Raw genomic sequence first — 17,097 nt, 5'->3', positions numbered from 1 at the left:
CAACTGTAAACATGACTAACTCGGCTCCACAAGGTCAGATCGTCATAATCGGCGTGGCACCTGGAAGCTATACATACTGTAGGTCACTTCTTGAATTTGTCTCAGCGCCATTCAGTGGCAGCAGGAAATGGGATGCGCGTGCCGTCCAACTTATGTGGACCCCAAGTTGTGTGGGGGTGTGAAGGCTCGTTCAGCGCTACTTGCACCTTTGATATTATAAGTTTCACTTTTAAGTTTCACTCAACGCGTGACGGAAAAAACATCACTAAAGCATAAAGACATAAACATTGTGGTACACGTGTGATGTATATTACATGTATTATCACGTATTATAAATGACTACCAACTTAGAAGTTACAGTGGCGTACATGATTGAAAACAAATGTGCGCAAATGTGTGGGGGATCCACTGTATCCCCCTATTATTTGACTTTAAGCACTAATGGATCTGGCCTCTCGTAGGCTAACAAATTAATCAATATTCCCTTTATTGAATTGAAAGACAACAAATGAACTTACGTGGCAATGATAAAGCCAAACACAGTAGTTGTATTCCCCACTAAAAACATTTTTGAAATGTCTTTCCTTCCATCCAGATATTGATTTGAACAACCGTAATTGCAAGTTTTCTGTGTGCATCGTGTGTCCGCCGCCGCTGGTCCGTACGGGTAATCAAAGCTACCGCGCTGGATGATGCGGGATGGAGAGGAGGATGCTGGCGCGTCATCCCCGCGCTTGTTTTGTCTCTTAGCAACAGGAAACATCTGCCTCCGCGGGGACCAATGAAGCTGGCGTCTCGTCTCTTGTTGCTGTCGAGGAGATATTTTAGGAGGCTGGAGTGCACCGAGGATCGCACCGCGGAGGAGCTGCAGCCGGACCAGCACACTCTTCCCTAAATACTGCTGGACTTCATTATTAGGTAACACTGCTACTACTAGTATTGTTATTAGCCTTGACTCATTCACTTGGGTTTTTAATACACTTTCATGGTCTTACATTTTCCTAGTTTCCAATGCTGTGATGACAAAATATAGTAGGAAGTCAACTTACTCAGACAGCATTGTCAAAAATGTACTAGTTATCAAGCGAATGGCATTTAATCTGTTTTTCCATGAACATTATTTGTTGTAAAGCGGAATCACACCAGAAGTGTGAGATGCACACACGCATCCTACACGTTCTCTCCTGTCATGCATTCCTATTTTCCTGTATTCCTTTAATATCACGTAATGTCATGTATTGTGGATGCGCTTAGACGTGTGAGTCACAGCGGCAGAGTGAACGTTTTGCAAATATAACGCTTCCCACTCGTATTCACGGTGGATTTGTGGCGTTAAAGAACCCCCCCCCCCCCAAACACACACACACACACACACACACACACACACTCCTCCATCTGCTGGTCCAATGAGCTCCTTTGCAAACACATCTCTGAATAGACGTTTTTCCGCTGTCGGACTATCTTATTTGTACACAATATGCCCACGGGTGCTTACAAACGTTAAATATAACAAATAAATGTGTGACTAATTTACTTGGATGACAAAGACAGCAGGTAAAATATACATTAGCCGCAGAAACCTGGCGATTAAATGATATTTTCCTTGACTTTCTTCTATGTGTGTGATCAGAAAACATAATTTTGTTAGTTTATATGACAATACCATTGCTATCAATGTGTTTAATAAACAATTTTATATATATTGGTGCAAATGTGTACAGCCGTCCTTCGCTATAGCATGGTTCGAATAAAGCTCCCTCACTATATCGCGGTGTTTAAAAAAACCATCAATAAATGATTGCTGTTTTGTGGTTGACGACGGCCTATATTATTCGTCAAAAAATAACGAAAGACAAGTTATATGTAGTGTTCTGGTCACAGAACAGAGACATGACGTTAGCTCACATTACCTTTCCCGCTGCATGGAGACTGGCTACTGAGCCAGCAGGGCCGAGCCGACATGCCATGGCTGAGATCGAGTGAAAAAAGGTTCTCCTGTCACTCAGTGTGGCCGTGAGAAGTTTTTTGGCTTCTTTGTCTTTCTTCCCCACTCCGTTTGAAACACTTGTTTATGTTTAGAATAAGCAAATTGGAGAGGCTAACTAGTTAGCTTGCTGGCTTGTCCCTGCAGTGATCACGTGGCCTGCACAATGTGATGTAAACAAAGAATAATAGGAGTGTAAAAGTGACTATTGGGGTGTTATTTCATGTCTACAGGGCTCTAATATTGTTAAAACCCGTAATTTAGACAGACATAAACAGGTTTTCTATGCTCTAACTACGAAAATATTCCTTTTATTAATATTGAATCCTGCTTTGCGGAAATTCACTTATCTCTGTCAGGTTTGGAACCAATTAACCGCGATAAACGAGGGATGACTGTATTGAATTGGAGTGATTGAATTGATTTAGGAGTTTAGAAGCGACTTAGAAGCAGAGCTCACAGAACTTTAACAACAACCTGGAGTGTTTCCCTGCAGGAGTGTGAGGAAGATGTGGACGTTCAGGTGGTCTCACACACATTGACGCTATACGACCACTTGTGGACCAGCAGCAGCAGCAGCTCAGCTCAGCTAAGGTTAGCATCTCAGCTTTTGGTGAATGTCGCCTCGTGTGAAGTCATTTTTTGGTGAGGTCCTTTTTTGACGTTGATCAACATGTCTTTCAGCGGCATCTTCCCGCTGGAGAGAGACCAACCCATTCAACAACGTCGAAAGTCGCTTACTTCAAGAGGAAATATGCGGAGGAGGAGGTTTTGCACGGAGGCCTACGAGGATATTTTCAAAAAGTACCTTTTATTGTCTGCTCTAATCTATTCAAATGTCAGTGTGGTCCTCTTCACATTTCTGTCTTTATGGAGGTTTTCTTGCTCCCATGAAAGCATTTCATGCAGACGATACCGTCATTGTCAGGGCAGATTGGACGTTACCATGGCGATGTCTCATGTGGAATGGAGAAATGACGTCCGAATGTCACATCGCTTTGAAAAGAAACTTCTCTTTGAGTTGAAATTCAAGTGTCTTGCGTTTTTTCTGCTGTGCAGCACCTGATACTGCAAGAGGACAGGGGCTGCATCCTCAAGTTGTCCCTGGAGAAGCTGAGGTTCCTGGAGGACCCTGAGGCCTACCTGCGGCGCTCCGTCCTCATCAACAACTTGCTGAGGAAGATCCACAGCGAGGAGGAGGAGGATGTAGAGGAGGAAGAGGAGATGGTAGGCGAGGGCGGGATGTACTCAGACAGAAAGAGGGTGAAGGTACTGGTGAGCGACTGCTGCTCTCCATCGTTGAGCTTCAAGGAGCTGCAGCGTTACAGTCTGGTGCCGTGCTGTCCTTCGGCAGGCTGCCTCTGCGGGCTAGACCCCGGCCCGGTCCTGGAACCGCTGGATGCGGACCACCGGCTGCTCCTGTACAACCTGGACGACCACGGCTGACTGTGGGCTTCACGGCCACGAGGGTGTTCAAAAGCTGAGAAACTTACCAGGAAGGAAGCACCTGCTCTGTTTGTTCCAGAAGCTTCTGAGAAAGTCTGCTTGACACGCTGAGAGACCACCATTAGAACCACCATTACCACGCTTAGGAAGCCTGGATCAGTGTCAAAGGTCAAGCTGTCACAGCATCGATGATTGACTTTTATTGCTCTTGTGGCTCACGTGAGCTTCTTCAGGGATTATTGGATGCTCCTGTGAAGATATTTTTCTTACCTTTAATGTCTTTCTTGGTCTAACATTCATTGACTGTGACATCATGCAAAGGTCATTTTGTGGCCGCTCGCTCTTCTTGACTGGCTCGCTGCTGCTCTCTGCTGGAGGAAAATTAACATTGCAGCTATTTTGTTTGTAAGGGTGTTTGCTGGAGAAATGAAAAAGAGAACCCTGACAGTATTTTTAAAGCAACATCTCTTTAAATTTGTATATTTTATAGTTTCTTACTATGTATCCTACTTGGAGAGTTTGTACTGAATTTTCACGTTTTATTGATCAATGTGCTTTGTAAAGTCAACCTGTCCGCTTTGTGTCAATAGTAATTGATGTCGTTCATCCTCTCTACAAATTACTGTGTTATTTGGTTTGTGTTCAGGAACTTTACTGTGTTTCCACATGTGTTTATTCCTATCAAGCATGTGAAAATAATAACACATTATCCAAAAGAAGTTCAATATTTTATCACAAATATATATATTTTGATGAAGCATTTGTTATATTGTTGATATTTGACCAATCATTCCTTTTAAAAAGTTTGCGAAAAAGGTATGAAAGGTGTTAAGAACACGCAGTCTATGTGTGGAACTGCTGATTGTCTGTCATGCATTATGACCTTCTGTGCTGTGTTCTAATAAATCAGACATCTCCTTCCTGAAGCTTGAAAGTTTTTATTTACTGCAGTTGAGTGTAATACACAGCTCTGCATATGTACACAGAAATACAACAGTTTAGTGACAAACAAAGTAATATCACCCAGGGGTCAAACCCTAACAACATTGAACCTTCCACATGAACTCCATACAACTGTCTAGTTTGCTCAGGTGTCACGTGACTGATGTTCGCGTCACCCTCCTGAGCCACCCCGAAACTCCCACTTCTATTCGCTAAATTGTGTGCATTTCTAACCCAACCGAAGTTAGATTCGTGTTGCTATTAACACTAACCTGTGTTAGCATTAAACAAATACAAAAGAAAAAGACGCCTTGAACCATTCTGAAGTTGGAGAGCAGACACATAGTAGTATAATTTCCGACGGCCATCAAAGGCATCATGGAAAGGCGGGTTGCTCGTGGGCAGAGTGCAGTCACTAGAAGAAGAATCTCCAAGGGAGAGGTCGTTCTTCGAGAGAGGACCAGGATCAGGACGAGCAAGAGCAAACATTTTTGGTATTTGTTTACTTGTGGTTCTAAACAAGTTACTTTTGATGAGCACGTCTAGCCCCTTTAAGCCGTCATAGTTGAAAAAGAAGGGGTTCACTGCGCGTTGATGCTCCTCTTGGCAAGCTAATGCTAATGCTAGCTAGCCTCCATCGTCCACTGTGCGGCCAAAGTAGCCGAGCGACTGCTTCCTCTTTCGGCTGTGCGCTGGCCACCACGCCGTACAACAAACATGGAGAAAAGTAGCCGCTTGCTGGAGCTCGCCCGCTTCCTCCAAGATCCCCACCTGGTCGCTCGTTTCCAGCACATTTGCGGGGTACGAGGGACGTTTTCCAGGACGGCGGTTGGGGGCGGCAACGACAGGGAAGCTACGCCGAGCGAGACGCAAGACAACGGGGCTTGCTATCACCAGCTGGAGGAGGACCATGGGGGCGAGACAATGGGTATGGACATGGGGTCAGCGGGGGTTCGGAACAGAGTGGTGGACTCTAAGAAGCACCATGACGAAGATTTTCCCCACAATGGCTCCCTGCCCACCAGGACACCAGAGGCTAGTGTGTCCGATCATAGCGGGGCAATGACCGATGAAGCTGGGGCAGCCAGCAGGGTAAAGCCGCTTCGCAGAAACTCCTTGACGGGGGACGCCGGTCAGGAGTTTCTGATCGAGAACCGCATCTTCTACTACCTGTTCACCTTCGGAACCGAGCTGGGAAACGAATTCTTTTACATCACCTTCTTCCCCTTCCTGTTGTGGAACGTGGACGCCTTCGTGAGCCGGCGGCTCATCATGGTGTGGGTGTGGGTCATGTACCTGGGCCAGTGCACCAAGGACGTGATCGGCTGGTCCAGACCTGCCTCACCTCCCGTGGTCAAAGTGGAGGTGTTCTACAACTCAGAGTACAGCATGCCGTCCACACACGCCATGTCAGGCACCGCCATCCCCTTCGCCCTCTTCTTCATGACCTGTGACCGCTGGGAGGTAAGAAGAAGAAACGCTCACAAATTCAAACACAAACTTGCAGAATAAAAGGGAAATGATTGGGAGTCACTTCCTTATCGAGGAAACTGACTAACTTCCTCTTGGAATGTTTCACAACATTTCAGAGACCCAAGAAAGATGTTAAATCATTTTCATGAGAACATCAGTGCACGCTAAACTCTTCAGTGTTCAGCTTAATCAATGCACCACACGCGCATATACCACACTATCCATGCACAGCATCACAAGAGCTTTACCATTTTTAAAATCAAACTTCATTTTGACAGAAAAGCAATTATGTCACAGCATCACTCAAAAAGGCTCATTCAACAAGTGAGAACGCTACAATAATGTCACTTTATAGCACCATTTGTCGTTATACTGCTCATAGCCACCAGGGGGCATGTTCATTTGTGTCCACACACTATGATATGCTGTGATGTTGTAGTTCTCAAATTCTTTGGTGACATCATCTGTCCACATTGACAAACACTTTCTGGCGGCGTTTCAAGTAGTAAATGCTTTGAACATTGAAATATTTGCAGGTGGAATGTTAATGCTATAAATTCACAGATAATCTCTTGACAAACTGCTGCTCTGTTGTTGGATTGTTGACTCGGCAGCAGCAGTGTGTCGTCGTACTCTTGCTACAAAGTTAGGGACACATGCAGGACAAAAGGTATCCTTGGGTGTCATGTTAGAAATGAAAGACCTCCATATTTAAAGGTCATCGCGGTTTATAAATCATACTCATTTACAAGCCGAGATAAGACAGCCGACCTCTTTGACGTCTTTGAAGCCGAGTGGTCAAAGTTTTAACATGTGAGTGTTGAGGTGACATGACTCACATGAGACTTTGACCTTGCTGCGGTGTTTGCTTTCGGCCTCAAACGTTTCATACATGAGTACATGAAGCATTAGGTCTAAATAGGAGACTACTTGGAAATGCAGCAAGGTTGAACATCGGACGTTGGTTGGCCTTTATTCCCGTTTGGAAACATTGCTTTCCATAGGAAATCATGTATATAGAAATGGGTTGTTACACGGTCAAACTGTGGTCCAATCTTTATCAGGTGGACAGGCAATGTTTTAAAGTGCTCATGGCACAAAAAAAAATGTTTTCCAACATTTACAGAATAAGTACTGTCGACTGGCGCTATATCAGTTTCAGAAGCCAGAGCTAACTCTGCTTGTTGACAAAGCAGTTTGTTGAGCATCTGATATAACACACACACACAAATTGGCCACAACAGGTATGTGTGTCATTTGATTGGCAATGATTGACACGCACAGATTGCAGGGACTGGAAAGTACAAGACAAGTGAGTGGTAATTGGGGGAAATTACTGATGATTCTTTAGTGTTATTTTGGCAAGCCTTGAATCTTGGCCTGAACATTCGTAGAATATATCTACAGTCGTCCCTTGCGACATCGTAGTTCAAGTATCGCTCCCTCACTCTATCGCAGTTTTTCAAAAATTAATAAATGATCGCTGTTTCGTGGTTGACTATGGCCCATTATTAGTCAAAAAATATTGAAATACGAGTTATATGTAGTATTCTGGCTGAGGTCGAGGAAAGATAGTTGGGGCAACTGATGGTAGAAGCAATCCCTCGTAATACGCAGTCCCAAACTTTCCTTTACGTGAAGCACATTAACTATCCTTGAAATGTGGCGTACACAATATTTAAGAATCTGACGCGGCTAAGGTTGTGTCTTTGGAAATGTGAACAGGCTTACCGTAATTTAAGGACTATAAAGTGCACCGGTATATTAGCTGTGCCCACTAAATTTAAAGAGAAAAATGATTTGTACATATATAGGCCACACCTGTCTATAAGCTGCAGGTGTACAATTTGTAACATGGGATAGAAAGATTAGAAAGCTTTTTGTAACTTTTGACTGGATGAATGCTTTTTTCAAAATCGTGCCGTACAGTGCATAGTGAACAATATGGCTAGATAAACAGTAGCGTACCAGAAGTTATTAATCGCCGTCCTCCTCCTGGGAACTAAAACCACTGAAGTCGTCGTCTTCAGCGTCACAATTGAACAGCCTCATAATTCCTTTGTGGCTAGGCCTGTCACGACAGCACATTTTGCTGGTTGATAATTGTGCTACAAATTCGTCCATATTATTAGACTATTTTTTTCATTAATTATTATCATGAGAGGTATAATTCACATTTGACCCACTAAATGGTACTCAAGTATAGTGTACAGTGTACCTGTGTGAGACATTAGTTTTACACAGAAGTTGCTTGTATGTATGTTTTTGCCCGAGCACCTCAATCTGTATTTTTTTCCCCCAGTTGAGAAATCTGTCTGTATCGGTCGTCGGTGTTCATGCGCTTACCGTGTTCATTCTGTTTAAAACTGTCAACTGCCACACAAGTGTAAAAAGAAGTTCATCAGTGTTGATAGTGGAAAGTTTATGTAGTCGAGGGGCAGCAGTGGCTCAGGAGGCTTCCTCCATCCCAGGCACTGCTGTTGTGTCGTTGGACAAAATGTGTCACCCACTTTGCCTCCAGTGCCATCCACACTGGTGTAGAAATGTCAATGAATGTTTGATGGTGGTCCGTTGGCACCAAATGGCAGACACATCTCCGTCAGTCTACCGCAGGGCAGTAGACGTGGTTCTACTGTGCATGTTTCAAGGTGAACATTACAGGAAGAGAAACGTGGTGTGTCACTACTGCCTCAGTGGACTTGTCGGAGCAGAACAGGAATGTTTGGATGGGCACAAGTCAGCCGGATCTCCTCCCTCCACAGCACCAGGGTCCCCCTCCCTCAGTAAGGACGCTAACCACAGCCAGATGTTTCTCCATGTGAGGTCAAAGCTGGAAAGCAAACGTGGAGGCGCTTCTCCTTGATGTCTTCTTGTATGTGGAGCTCGAAACCCATGCACAGTAACAGTGTGAAATGTAAACATGATATTATTTACACTACAGACATGGGTTGATGCTGGATGGGGTCCTGCCAGGGAAGAGGCGTAGCTTTGTGGCCGCCAGGTTGAGCTGCTAGATAGCATGCTCAGACTCTGGAAAAACACAGGCTACTCAGGCAGTGGCGCCTTGGCGAGTCAGCACAAGCACGCTCACGGCTATGTGAAGTTCTGTCGGCACCGTGTTGCAGTTGTTGAGACTGTAATGACATGAAGACGAAGAAAAACTTAGTGTTTGACAACAGTTTGCTAACATGAAGTCAAAGGTGCTGAACATATTACTGACAAAAAAAGACATAATTATTGCATTTGACTCAGTCCACTGGACTTCATGTGCAACTTTGTGTTTGTGTTAACCTGAGGGCTGTGTGCATGTGTGTGTGTGTTACACACAAAAGAGAACAAAAGGCTTTTAGTGAAAGTGCAAACTTCAGCAGATCACATTTCTACCGACTCAGCTGTCAGTCAACCTTATGCCCTCCCTCCCGTCCATCTCCCCTGCTCCTCACAACTGCCTAGTGTGTACTTCACAGTACATGTGGACACTTTGTGCATGGTGGAGGTGAGATAAGATAAAACTTGATTGTTTTTATTGTCTTATGACTGCATGATCCATGAAGGCAAAAGAAGAGATGAACAGGAGGTCCTCGCTACGAGGTTTGCCCCTACAACTGTGACATAAGTTGCGTTTTAGTGTAAGTGGGAAGTTATACCTAAATGAGCACCAAAGTCAGTCACACTGTACTCATGAAGGACTTCCAGTCATAAAAAGATGAAATACAATAATTACACAACTCATTTTTTTCCCCCTGTGGTTGTTTTGTTCACTGGAAAGGGTGTTGTAAGGGTGCGAGAGAGAGAGGCTTATTGGGAGGAAGAAGTGTCAATAATGAGAGTCCTATACTGCTTAGTAGACAAGCTCTTGCCTCACGAGATTAAAACATGATGAGATTTCTCGTTCAGAAAAAAACTCTTGTGAGCACATTGCAGCCAGATGTCTATTCGACTGCGAGCTATGGCGTCGCTATTGTGCCTGATAATGCACGTATATGGAAGTGGCCGTGCGCGAGGTGGGGTTGGAACTGCAATAGTTTTGATTTTTTGACATAAAGTTGTATGACATCCCCTTCAGCAGTGTAGTGCATCTTTCTCTCCCGTCGTAACACTGTGCGCTGTGGCCTGTCCATTGTTGTGTAAGTGTTCCACAGGTGACGGAAGACCGTGGAATTGTCTAACGGCGCCTCTAATCAATACCACTCATCATAAATAAGTTGTAAAATGTACAGTTAATACATGTGATCGGTATCGGCCGGCCTCGCTCATGGATGATCGGTACTGGAAGCAGCACCATAAAACCCTGATGGGAGCATCCCTTATCGTGAGCCATGTATCACGAATTGTATTGTATCATGAGGTACCCTGAGATTCCCAAACCTAATTCATACTTTATGACAGTGCATAGTTATATTATTGGCAAGATGCTGACAAACAGAAACTGGCATGATGGCCATGATCCAACTCGGTGCACTCAGTAAGTGCACTGGCTTGTGCACTAAGCCAAAAAGAGACACTTGTGGCAGCCTCATCTTAGGTTTACACCCTTTATACTGTATGATCAGGAAATGTGCAAATTCAAACATTTTTACTTGAGAAAATGTTAAAAACGATTGGAATCATACTGAAAATCCATCTATAGTACAGTTCAATGGACAAATATTTATTTTATGTTGTCATCATTTTTTATTTTTTATTTTTTTCATCATGACAGGTGTGCCTCCGCTGACTGCACGGCACTATTAGCTAGTGTCAGTGTTGTGTCTATGACAGACAGATCTGTGCTTGACTCCTCGTGTCATGTCTTGCCTACAGTACCCCTTCACGCTGGGCTTCGTTTTGGCTCTCTGTTGGTGTCTGCTGGTCTGTGTCAGTCGGATCTACATGGGTATGCACTCGGTTCTGGTAAGTCCCACCCACGTGCACACACACATCTGCACACAATTGCAGTGCTCCAAGACTCACAGACGGAAAAGGAGAAGTTGTTGTAAGGGTCCAGATGGTTCAGAAGCTCAGTGGTCACAGTGCTTTGAAGCAGGTTTGATTGATAGTTGCGTGGAGCGAGCCGGTTTCGCACGACTTTGACTACTCATGGCTGCTGACAGGTGTAGTCGTGGTGACGACCTTTGCAACCACATGACTGGATCTGCTGGATCACATGACCAACACCGCTGGAAAGAGATGATACACAAGCCAGCCCGCAAACACTTTGGTGAAGACAATCAGACATGGATTACTGGATCCACCACTGAGGAGCTACATACAGTTCATTGAGGGAAACCTGAATGCCAACATGTGTTGTGACATGCACAAGCAGGGCACGATCACCTTCCTTGGGAAAATGAGCCGCAGGGCAGTATTCCAACATGAGAAGGACCCCAAACACACCTCCAAGATGGCCGCTGCCTTGCTAAAGAAGCTGAGGTTACAGGTGATGGACCGAAACCCTATTGAGCACCTGTGGGGAATCCTCAAACTGAAGGTGGAGTGAAAGTCGTCTTAACATCCACCAGCTCCATGATGTCGTCATAGAGGCATGAAAGAGGACTCCAGAGACACCCTGTGATGTTCTAGTGAATTCCATGCCCAAGGGAGTTAAGCCAATGTTTGTAAATTATGCTATCCACACTAAATATTCACACTTTGGACACAATTTGGACATTTTCATGAGGGGTGTACTCACTTCTGTGTCAGCGGTTTAGACATTGTTTAGACGTTGTGTGTTGAGTTAATATGAGAGGACAGTAGATTTACTGTCTTTTCAGTTAATTGGCGGCTCTAAATTGTCATTTGGTATGAATGTGTTGTGAATGGTTGTTTGTCTATATGTGCCCTGCGACTGGCTGGCAACCAGTCCAGAGTGTACCCTGCCTCTCACCCAAATGTAGCTGGGATGGGCTCCAGCATACCCCCACGACCCTGGTGAGGGCAAGCCGTGTAGAAAATGAATGAATGACAAAGTTACACCGTTGGCCAAGCTGTGCAGTGATGACTTTACATTATATCAATGTGTCATTTCGTCAGTCTTGTCCCATGAAAATATAGATTTGCAGAAATGTGAGGGGTGTACTCACTTTTTTGAGGTACTGTATGCTTCAGTGAGTGAGAAGAACATCCACAAGAGGTACAATCCTTTGCTCCGTCCATCTTTTATTGAGTGAAGTAAGAATGGAATATACAACAATTTGATATGTAATTCAGGAATTTGTTGAAAATGTTTGTTTCTGAATGGTCAAGCCATCACAATGTATTGAATCCACTCTATACTTTTACATGTACTTTATGTGGTAGTATAAAGGAGTAGTAAAAGTATTGTAGACACCAAAGAAGCAGTGTTGTGATGTTGATGTGGCATCATGGCATCAAGTTTGAGATTGCTGTGTCTTTCTTATCTATGTAAGAATATATACGGTAATAAAAAATGATGTTCTAAATTACATGTGACCTCCAGAAAGTAGCTGAGCTCCATGCGTTCATCTGCAAAGAATCTTGCCGCGTTAACGTCTCCAGTCAGCTTGTGCAAACACTGCATGTTCCCATGGCAACCTCATGATAACAACAAGACAACACAGTCACTATCGGCCACTTTCCTTGTGGACTGTTACGATGTCACGTTTACCGCCACAGCTTGGCGTGATGCCTTCAAGTGCACACACTGACATGTGTCACTATCTGACATGGCGCTGACTCTGTGGGAGAGACCATACTTTTCATGTCCGCTGGATGTGACTGCGGAGCTGAACACACGGCACACAAAAGCACTTCCTCCGCCTTCTTCGTTGTACAGAAAGTACGCAGGCACAAAGACCACCAGACAAGAACTTTATCTCTCAAGGAGCTGCAACATGTCTTCTTGTCGTTGTAGTTCATGACCTTGATTCCTCCCTCTTCTCACTTTTACACTTTATTCACAACATGTGCACGTGTACCTATTGTTGTAGGCATGGGCCAGTTACCGGTAACAAAACGGCATTTCGCAAACGGGCTGAAATTGACGTCCAATCATGTTTTAAACACAACAGACATAAGAAAATATTCAATTCTGTTTCCCCTGCTTGATGTGTTTGCACTATTTTTTTTATTTGTTTATATCTGCAAAGTGACGGTACCCTCTCTGGTACCCCTTTCAGGAGACCGGCCCCTGTATTTGTTACGATTCAAAGATAAACTTTGTAAAAAAAAAAAAAAATTGTCCGACGGGTGGAAAACGATGACTGGTTCATGGTGGTTACTCAACACTGTCTGGTATACACGTAAATGTCTGTAGTTTGTACACGTACATAAAAGCAGTCCCAGAGAAGCGACTGACAATTTTGAGTCATTGTGTGGTTATGAAAGGCTATACATTCAACGATAAATTGATATCATTAGCTGACAACAAACATGATCACCTCTGTTATAAATCTCTCCAAACCGGTCACACATCTCCACCCCCCATTAAAGAAAGCCATAATCACATAAACACACACTTAACCCAGAAGTCCTACCCAACTACAGGCTCATCTCCAAGCCCTTTTGAGATCTTTTGACAAAAAAGGCACAACAAATAAATAATTATTAACATTGCCAATACACATGCGTGTGTTACATGGGGCGTGACTTGCATTGGCAGAGCAGGTAGAGGTCGGGTTTATAACATGGAATACAAAACTTGTGTGTGAAATGTCTGAACACTGTGATCCTTACAGGACGTCATTGTCGGAGTGTTCTACAGCATCCTCATCCTCCTCCTCTTGCTGCCGGCGTTGGACGTGATCGACAACTTCGTCCTGACGTGCGTCCACGCCCCGCTGGTCATCGTGTGTCTCCACCTGGGCCTGGGCCTTTTCTCCTTCACTTTGGACACATGGAGCACATCCCGGGGTGACACGGCTCAGATCCTGGGCTCTGGCGCCGGCATAGCCCTGGCCTCCCACGTCAACCACCGCCTGGGCCTGATGCCGGATCCTGAGCGCCTTCCCCTCTCACTGCCTGCCCTCAGCGGGGGCCTGGTGGGCACGGCCGCACTGCGCTTCCTGCTGGGTGTGCTGGTCCTGGTGGCCACGCGGGCATTGATGAAGGCTCTGACCATCCCGCTGGTGTGCCGCCTCATGGCCATCCCCGGCGATGACATGAGGAAGGCGAGGCAGCACATGGAGGTTGAGCTTCCCTACCGCTACATTGTCTACGGGACGGTGGGCTTCAACGTGGTCTTCCTGGTGCCACTCCTCTTCAGCTATCTGGCGCTTTGTTGACCACATGACCTCCTCGCTGTTGACAGCACAGCGACCCCTGATGGCCAACATCTTCGAAGGCTGTTATTTAAATAACATCTTCAACATCCTCCAGCTCCTTTTTCGAAGTTCACTACTGATTACTGAACACTGTCATCAGGGTTTCAAGTGGACATTTGCACAGGACACTCCAAGCATCATGTCGTCCTTTTCATGGACGCAAACCAATTGATTGATTGCTCTTCCTGTTAGAAGAAAAGCACATGCTGGCACATAAGATCCACTTTCAACTGTGGGAAATTGAAAGACTATTTTTTTTTCTTCCTTCTTGATGTACACTGTAAAAAAATGAATTTGTGTTCTCTTTCCACAAATGTCAGATGTTTACTTGATAAAAACATCCACACGCCCTCTTGTGGTGACTTACCACTTTTACACTGGCATTACAATCAGAATATGTTTCTATACTCGCCTCAAATATGAAATATGTTTTTTTTTTTTTTAAAAAAAAGCTCTCAATAGCAATAAATTGCCACGTTGTGATTGGTCCATTGGGGCAAGTGGCCGTTACCCAGTTTGTAGTTTCTACACGACACACGAGGCTCCACTTTCTGTAGCCTCGTCTTTGCGTGTGACTGCACATGATTCACACGCAGCCTTCAGACGTTTAAAATTTCGACGCAACGAAGGCAATGTCACGGACGTTTTTAAAACATGTTTGCTTTCTGGTCTTTTTGTCGTGCAGCTGACGCAACGTCATTGGCCGAGTCTTGAACAAGACCTGGAAAAAAAAAAGCAGGGATGTCCAAACTGCATTTTTTTATTTGTCCGCGCCACATTGCAAAGGTAAAATTATAAGGAAAAATGGAAAAAAGCACAAATTAGCAACAAAAAAAGCAAATGAGCATTAATAAAAATACCCCCTGACACCTAGATCAGCTGGTCTCATCCTGGGATCCACATTTTCCCACAACCCGCTTTATTAGATGCAATATTTTTTTTCCAAAAATAGCCCTCAAAAACATGGATCTTTGTTTTTTTCATAATACATGCTTACATGTGCAAGGTGCATTTCAGGGCACATGTAAAACAAAACAAAAAGGTGGCACATGATAAATGCATGTGTAAAAAAAAGTATAATTCAATATCAAATGGCACAAAATGTGGACGAGGTTAAAGGGTGACTGTGTATGAATATAAGGAAATAACATTTGAAATAACCCTGTTAGCATAGGGCACTGTAAAATCAGTTCATGCTCAAAAGACTAGATAGTGTACTAACTAGTCTTTGTTCAGGACTAGATAGATCGGTCCTATCTAGCCTTTGATCATGACTAGATAGGAACATTTTAGTTTGGGGCTCTAGCCTACAGCGGTCCTATCTAGTTAATCATGACTAGTTAGGACCTAGGGTGAGGAGCGTGGTGATCAGAGTAGACATCCCCTTCAGGGGGAAGGGGGGGTCAGAGTAGAGCCGCTGCTCTTTCACATCGAGAGGGGGTGGCTCGGGCATCTAATCCGGATGCTCCCAGACCCCTCCCTGGTGAGGTGTTCCGGATGCATGCCCGGCCGGGATAAGACCCCAGGCAGATCTAGGACACGCTGGAGGAATTATGTCTCACAGCTGTCCTGGGAACGCCTTGGTGTCCTCCCTGTGGAACTGGAAGAGGTGGCCGGGGACCGGGAAGTTTGGACTTCCCTATAATGAGACTGCTGCCCCTGCGACCCGGATAAGCAGAAGAAAATGGATGGATAGTTAGGACCAGAATAGAGGGGTCCTGTTTAGTCTCTTGTCATGACTCGATGGAGTGGTCTTATCTAGTCCTTCTGCTCTTGTCTGGAGCTCTGACTAGTCTTTGAAGTTGACTAGATAGGACTGCTTGATGCTGCGGTGCGAGACTGGAGCAGTCCTATCTAGCCTTTGAGTATGGACTGATGAAGACTGCTGGGATGAGAGGCCAAACGTCTTCAAAGACAACCTGAACAGTCCTTTTGCCATCCATTCTATACCCTGACACAATAGTTTGTTTTTCAATAAGTGTCTTTTTTCAACCATATTTGAAAGTAAATTAAAAATATCCAAATGGCATCCTTTTGATGTTCTAGTATGCGACCCTTGAACACCCTTTAAATAAACCTTCCCAGGACAATCTCGTGACAAATGTTATTTTTATTGCTATACATTTTTAAGCCTAATCATTTTTACGATGCTAGTATTCCAATTTTGAACGACATTGGTGATGAACTGGCAGGGTGGATTTTTTTGTAAAATCCTCAAAAAGTGCATGTAGTGTTGTCCATTTTGCAAGACAGTTCACTGCTCCTACGTTCCACAGGTTTCCTCACACAAACACGACGCCTTTTCTTTGCGTTTCTCTGACGGCGGCGCACAGGAAACGTCCACAAAGGTCAAGCACACACCATTCCTTTTTGACACTAAAAGTCTTTGTCACATGACCAAATACGGCGGCTAAACCGCCAGCAGAACTCTGCTATGCCCTCTAGTGCCTTGCAAGGTCATGACGTGGTATTTCATGTTGCCTTTTGCGCTTTGCCGCTCCTCATCAAGCTGGAAACTCAAGAAATGTCAGGGGTGTCCAAATTCATTCCAGTGAGGGTTGCACACATATTTGGGGCTACTTTGATGTATTTTGTACATGAAAGATGCTAAAAACAACCCAGTGTTGGTCAATATGCTAAGCTATCTGAACACAACATCCTGGCTTTATAGTACAGGTAACAAAACAAAATATTAGTGTAATATTTATTAATATATCTCATAAATAACCAATTCACTTCATTTAACAATATGCCAAGGGCCAACAAAAAAGAGCTGCAGGCCAAAAAGTTCCCCCCTGGCCACACTTTGGACACCACTGGTTTGTGTTCATTTGGGAGTTTGTTGACTAGTGTCCTGATGTTGGACTCATTTGAGGAACCTGTATGAAGATTGACTTGACTATTTTTTTATACAGTATATTAGATTAGACTGGGGATTGAAAGGAAGCTGTATCCAGCTAAATCAAATCCAATAAATTTTATGATTTGAGT

The 17,097-nt window shown here is 44.4% G+C and overlaps 1 protein-coding gene and 1 long non-coding RNA gene across 4 annotated transcripts; both read left to right on the top strand.

Moving 5' to 3' along the window:
- The first annotated feature begins 676 nt into the window (after window positions 1-676).
- LOC129192544 (uncharacterized) lies at window positions 677-4,346 on the top strand. Of its 2 annotated transcripts, XR_008573440.1 has the most exons (4): window positions 677-918; window positions 2,481-2,578; window positions 2,669-2,788; window positions 3,044-4,346. It is a non-coding gene; the product is annotated as an uncharacterized LOC129192544 (long non-coding RNA). The 2 variants fall into 2 exon arrangements; XR_008573439.1 differs by having other exon boundaries at window positions 679-2,578.
- Window positions 4,347-4,627: 281 nt separating this feature from the next.
- Window positions 4,628-17,073, top strand: sgpp1b (sphingosine-1-phosphate phosphatase 1b). Of its 2 annotated transcripts, XM_054797605.1 has the most exons (3): window positions 4,771-5,836; window positions 10,649-10,738; window positions 13,522-17,073. In XM_054797605.1, exons 1-3 carry the CDS (start codon window positions 5,090-5,092, stop codon window positions 14,065-14,067), a joined length of 1,383 nt encoding a protein of 460 aa, XP_054653580.1. In that variant the 5' UTR covers window positions 4,771-5,089; the 3' UTR covers window positions 14,068-17,073. The 2 variants fall into 2 exon arrangements, with proteins under 2 accessions (XP_054653581.1, XP_054653580.1); XM_054797606.1 differs by lacking the exon at window positions 10,649-10,738 and having other exon boundaries at window positions 4,628-5,836.
- Window positions 17,074-17,097: the final 24 nt, after the last annotated feature.

This window comes from Dunckerocampus dactyliophorus, chromosome 13 (assembly GCF_027744805.1).
Source record: "Dunckerocampus dactyliophorus isolate RoL2022-P2 chromosome 13, RoL_Ddac_1.1, whole genome shotgun sequence".
NCBI classification, from domain to species: domain Eukaryota; kingdom Metazoa; phylum Chordata; class Actinopteri; order Syngnathiformes; family Syngnathidae; genus Dunckerocampus; species Dunckerocampus dactyliophorus.
This window is presented reverse-complemented; position numbering and strand designations above follow the sequence as displayed.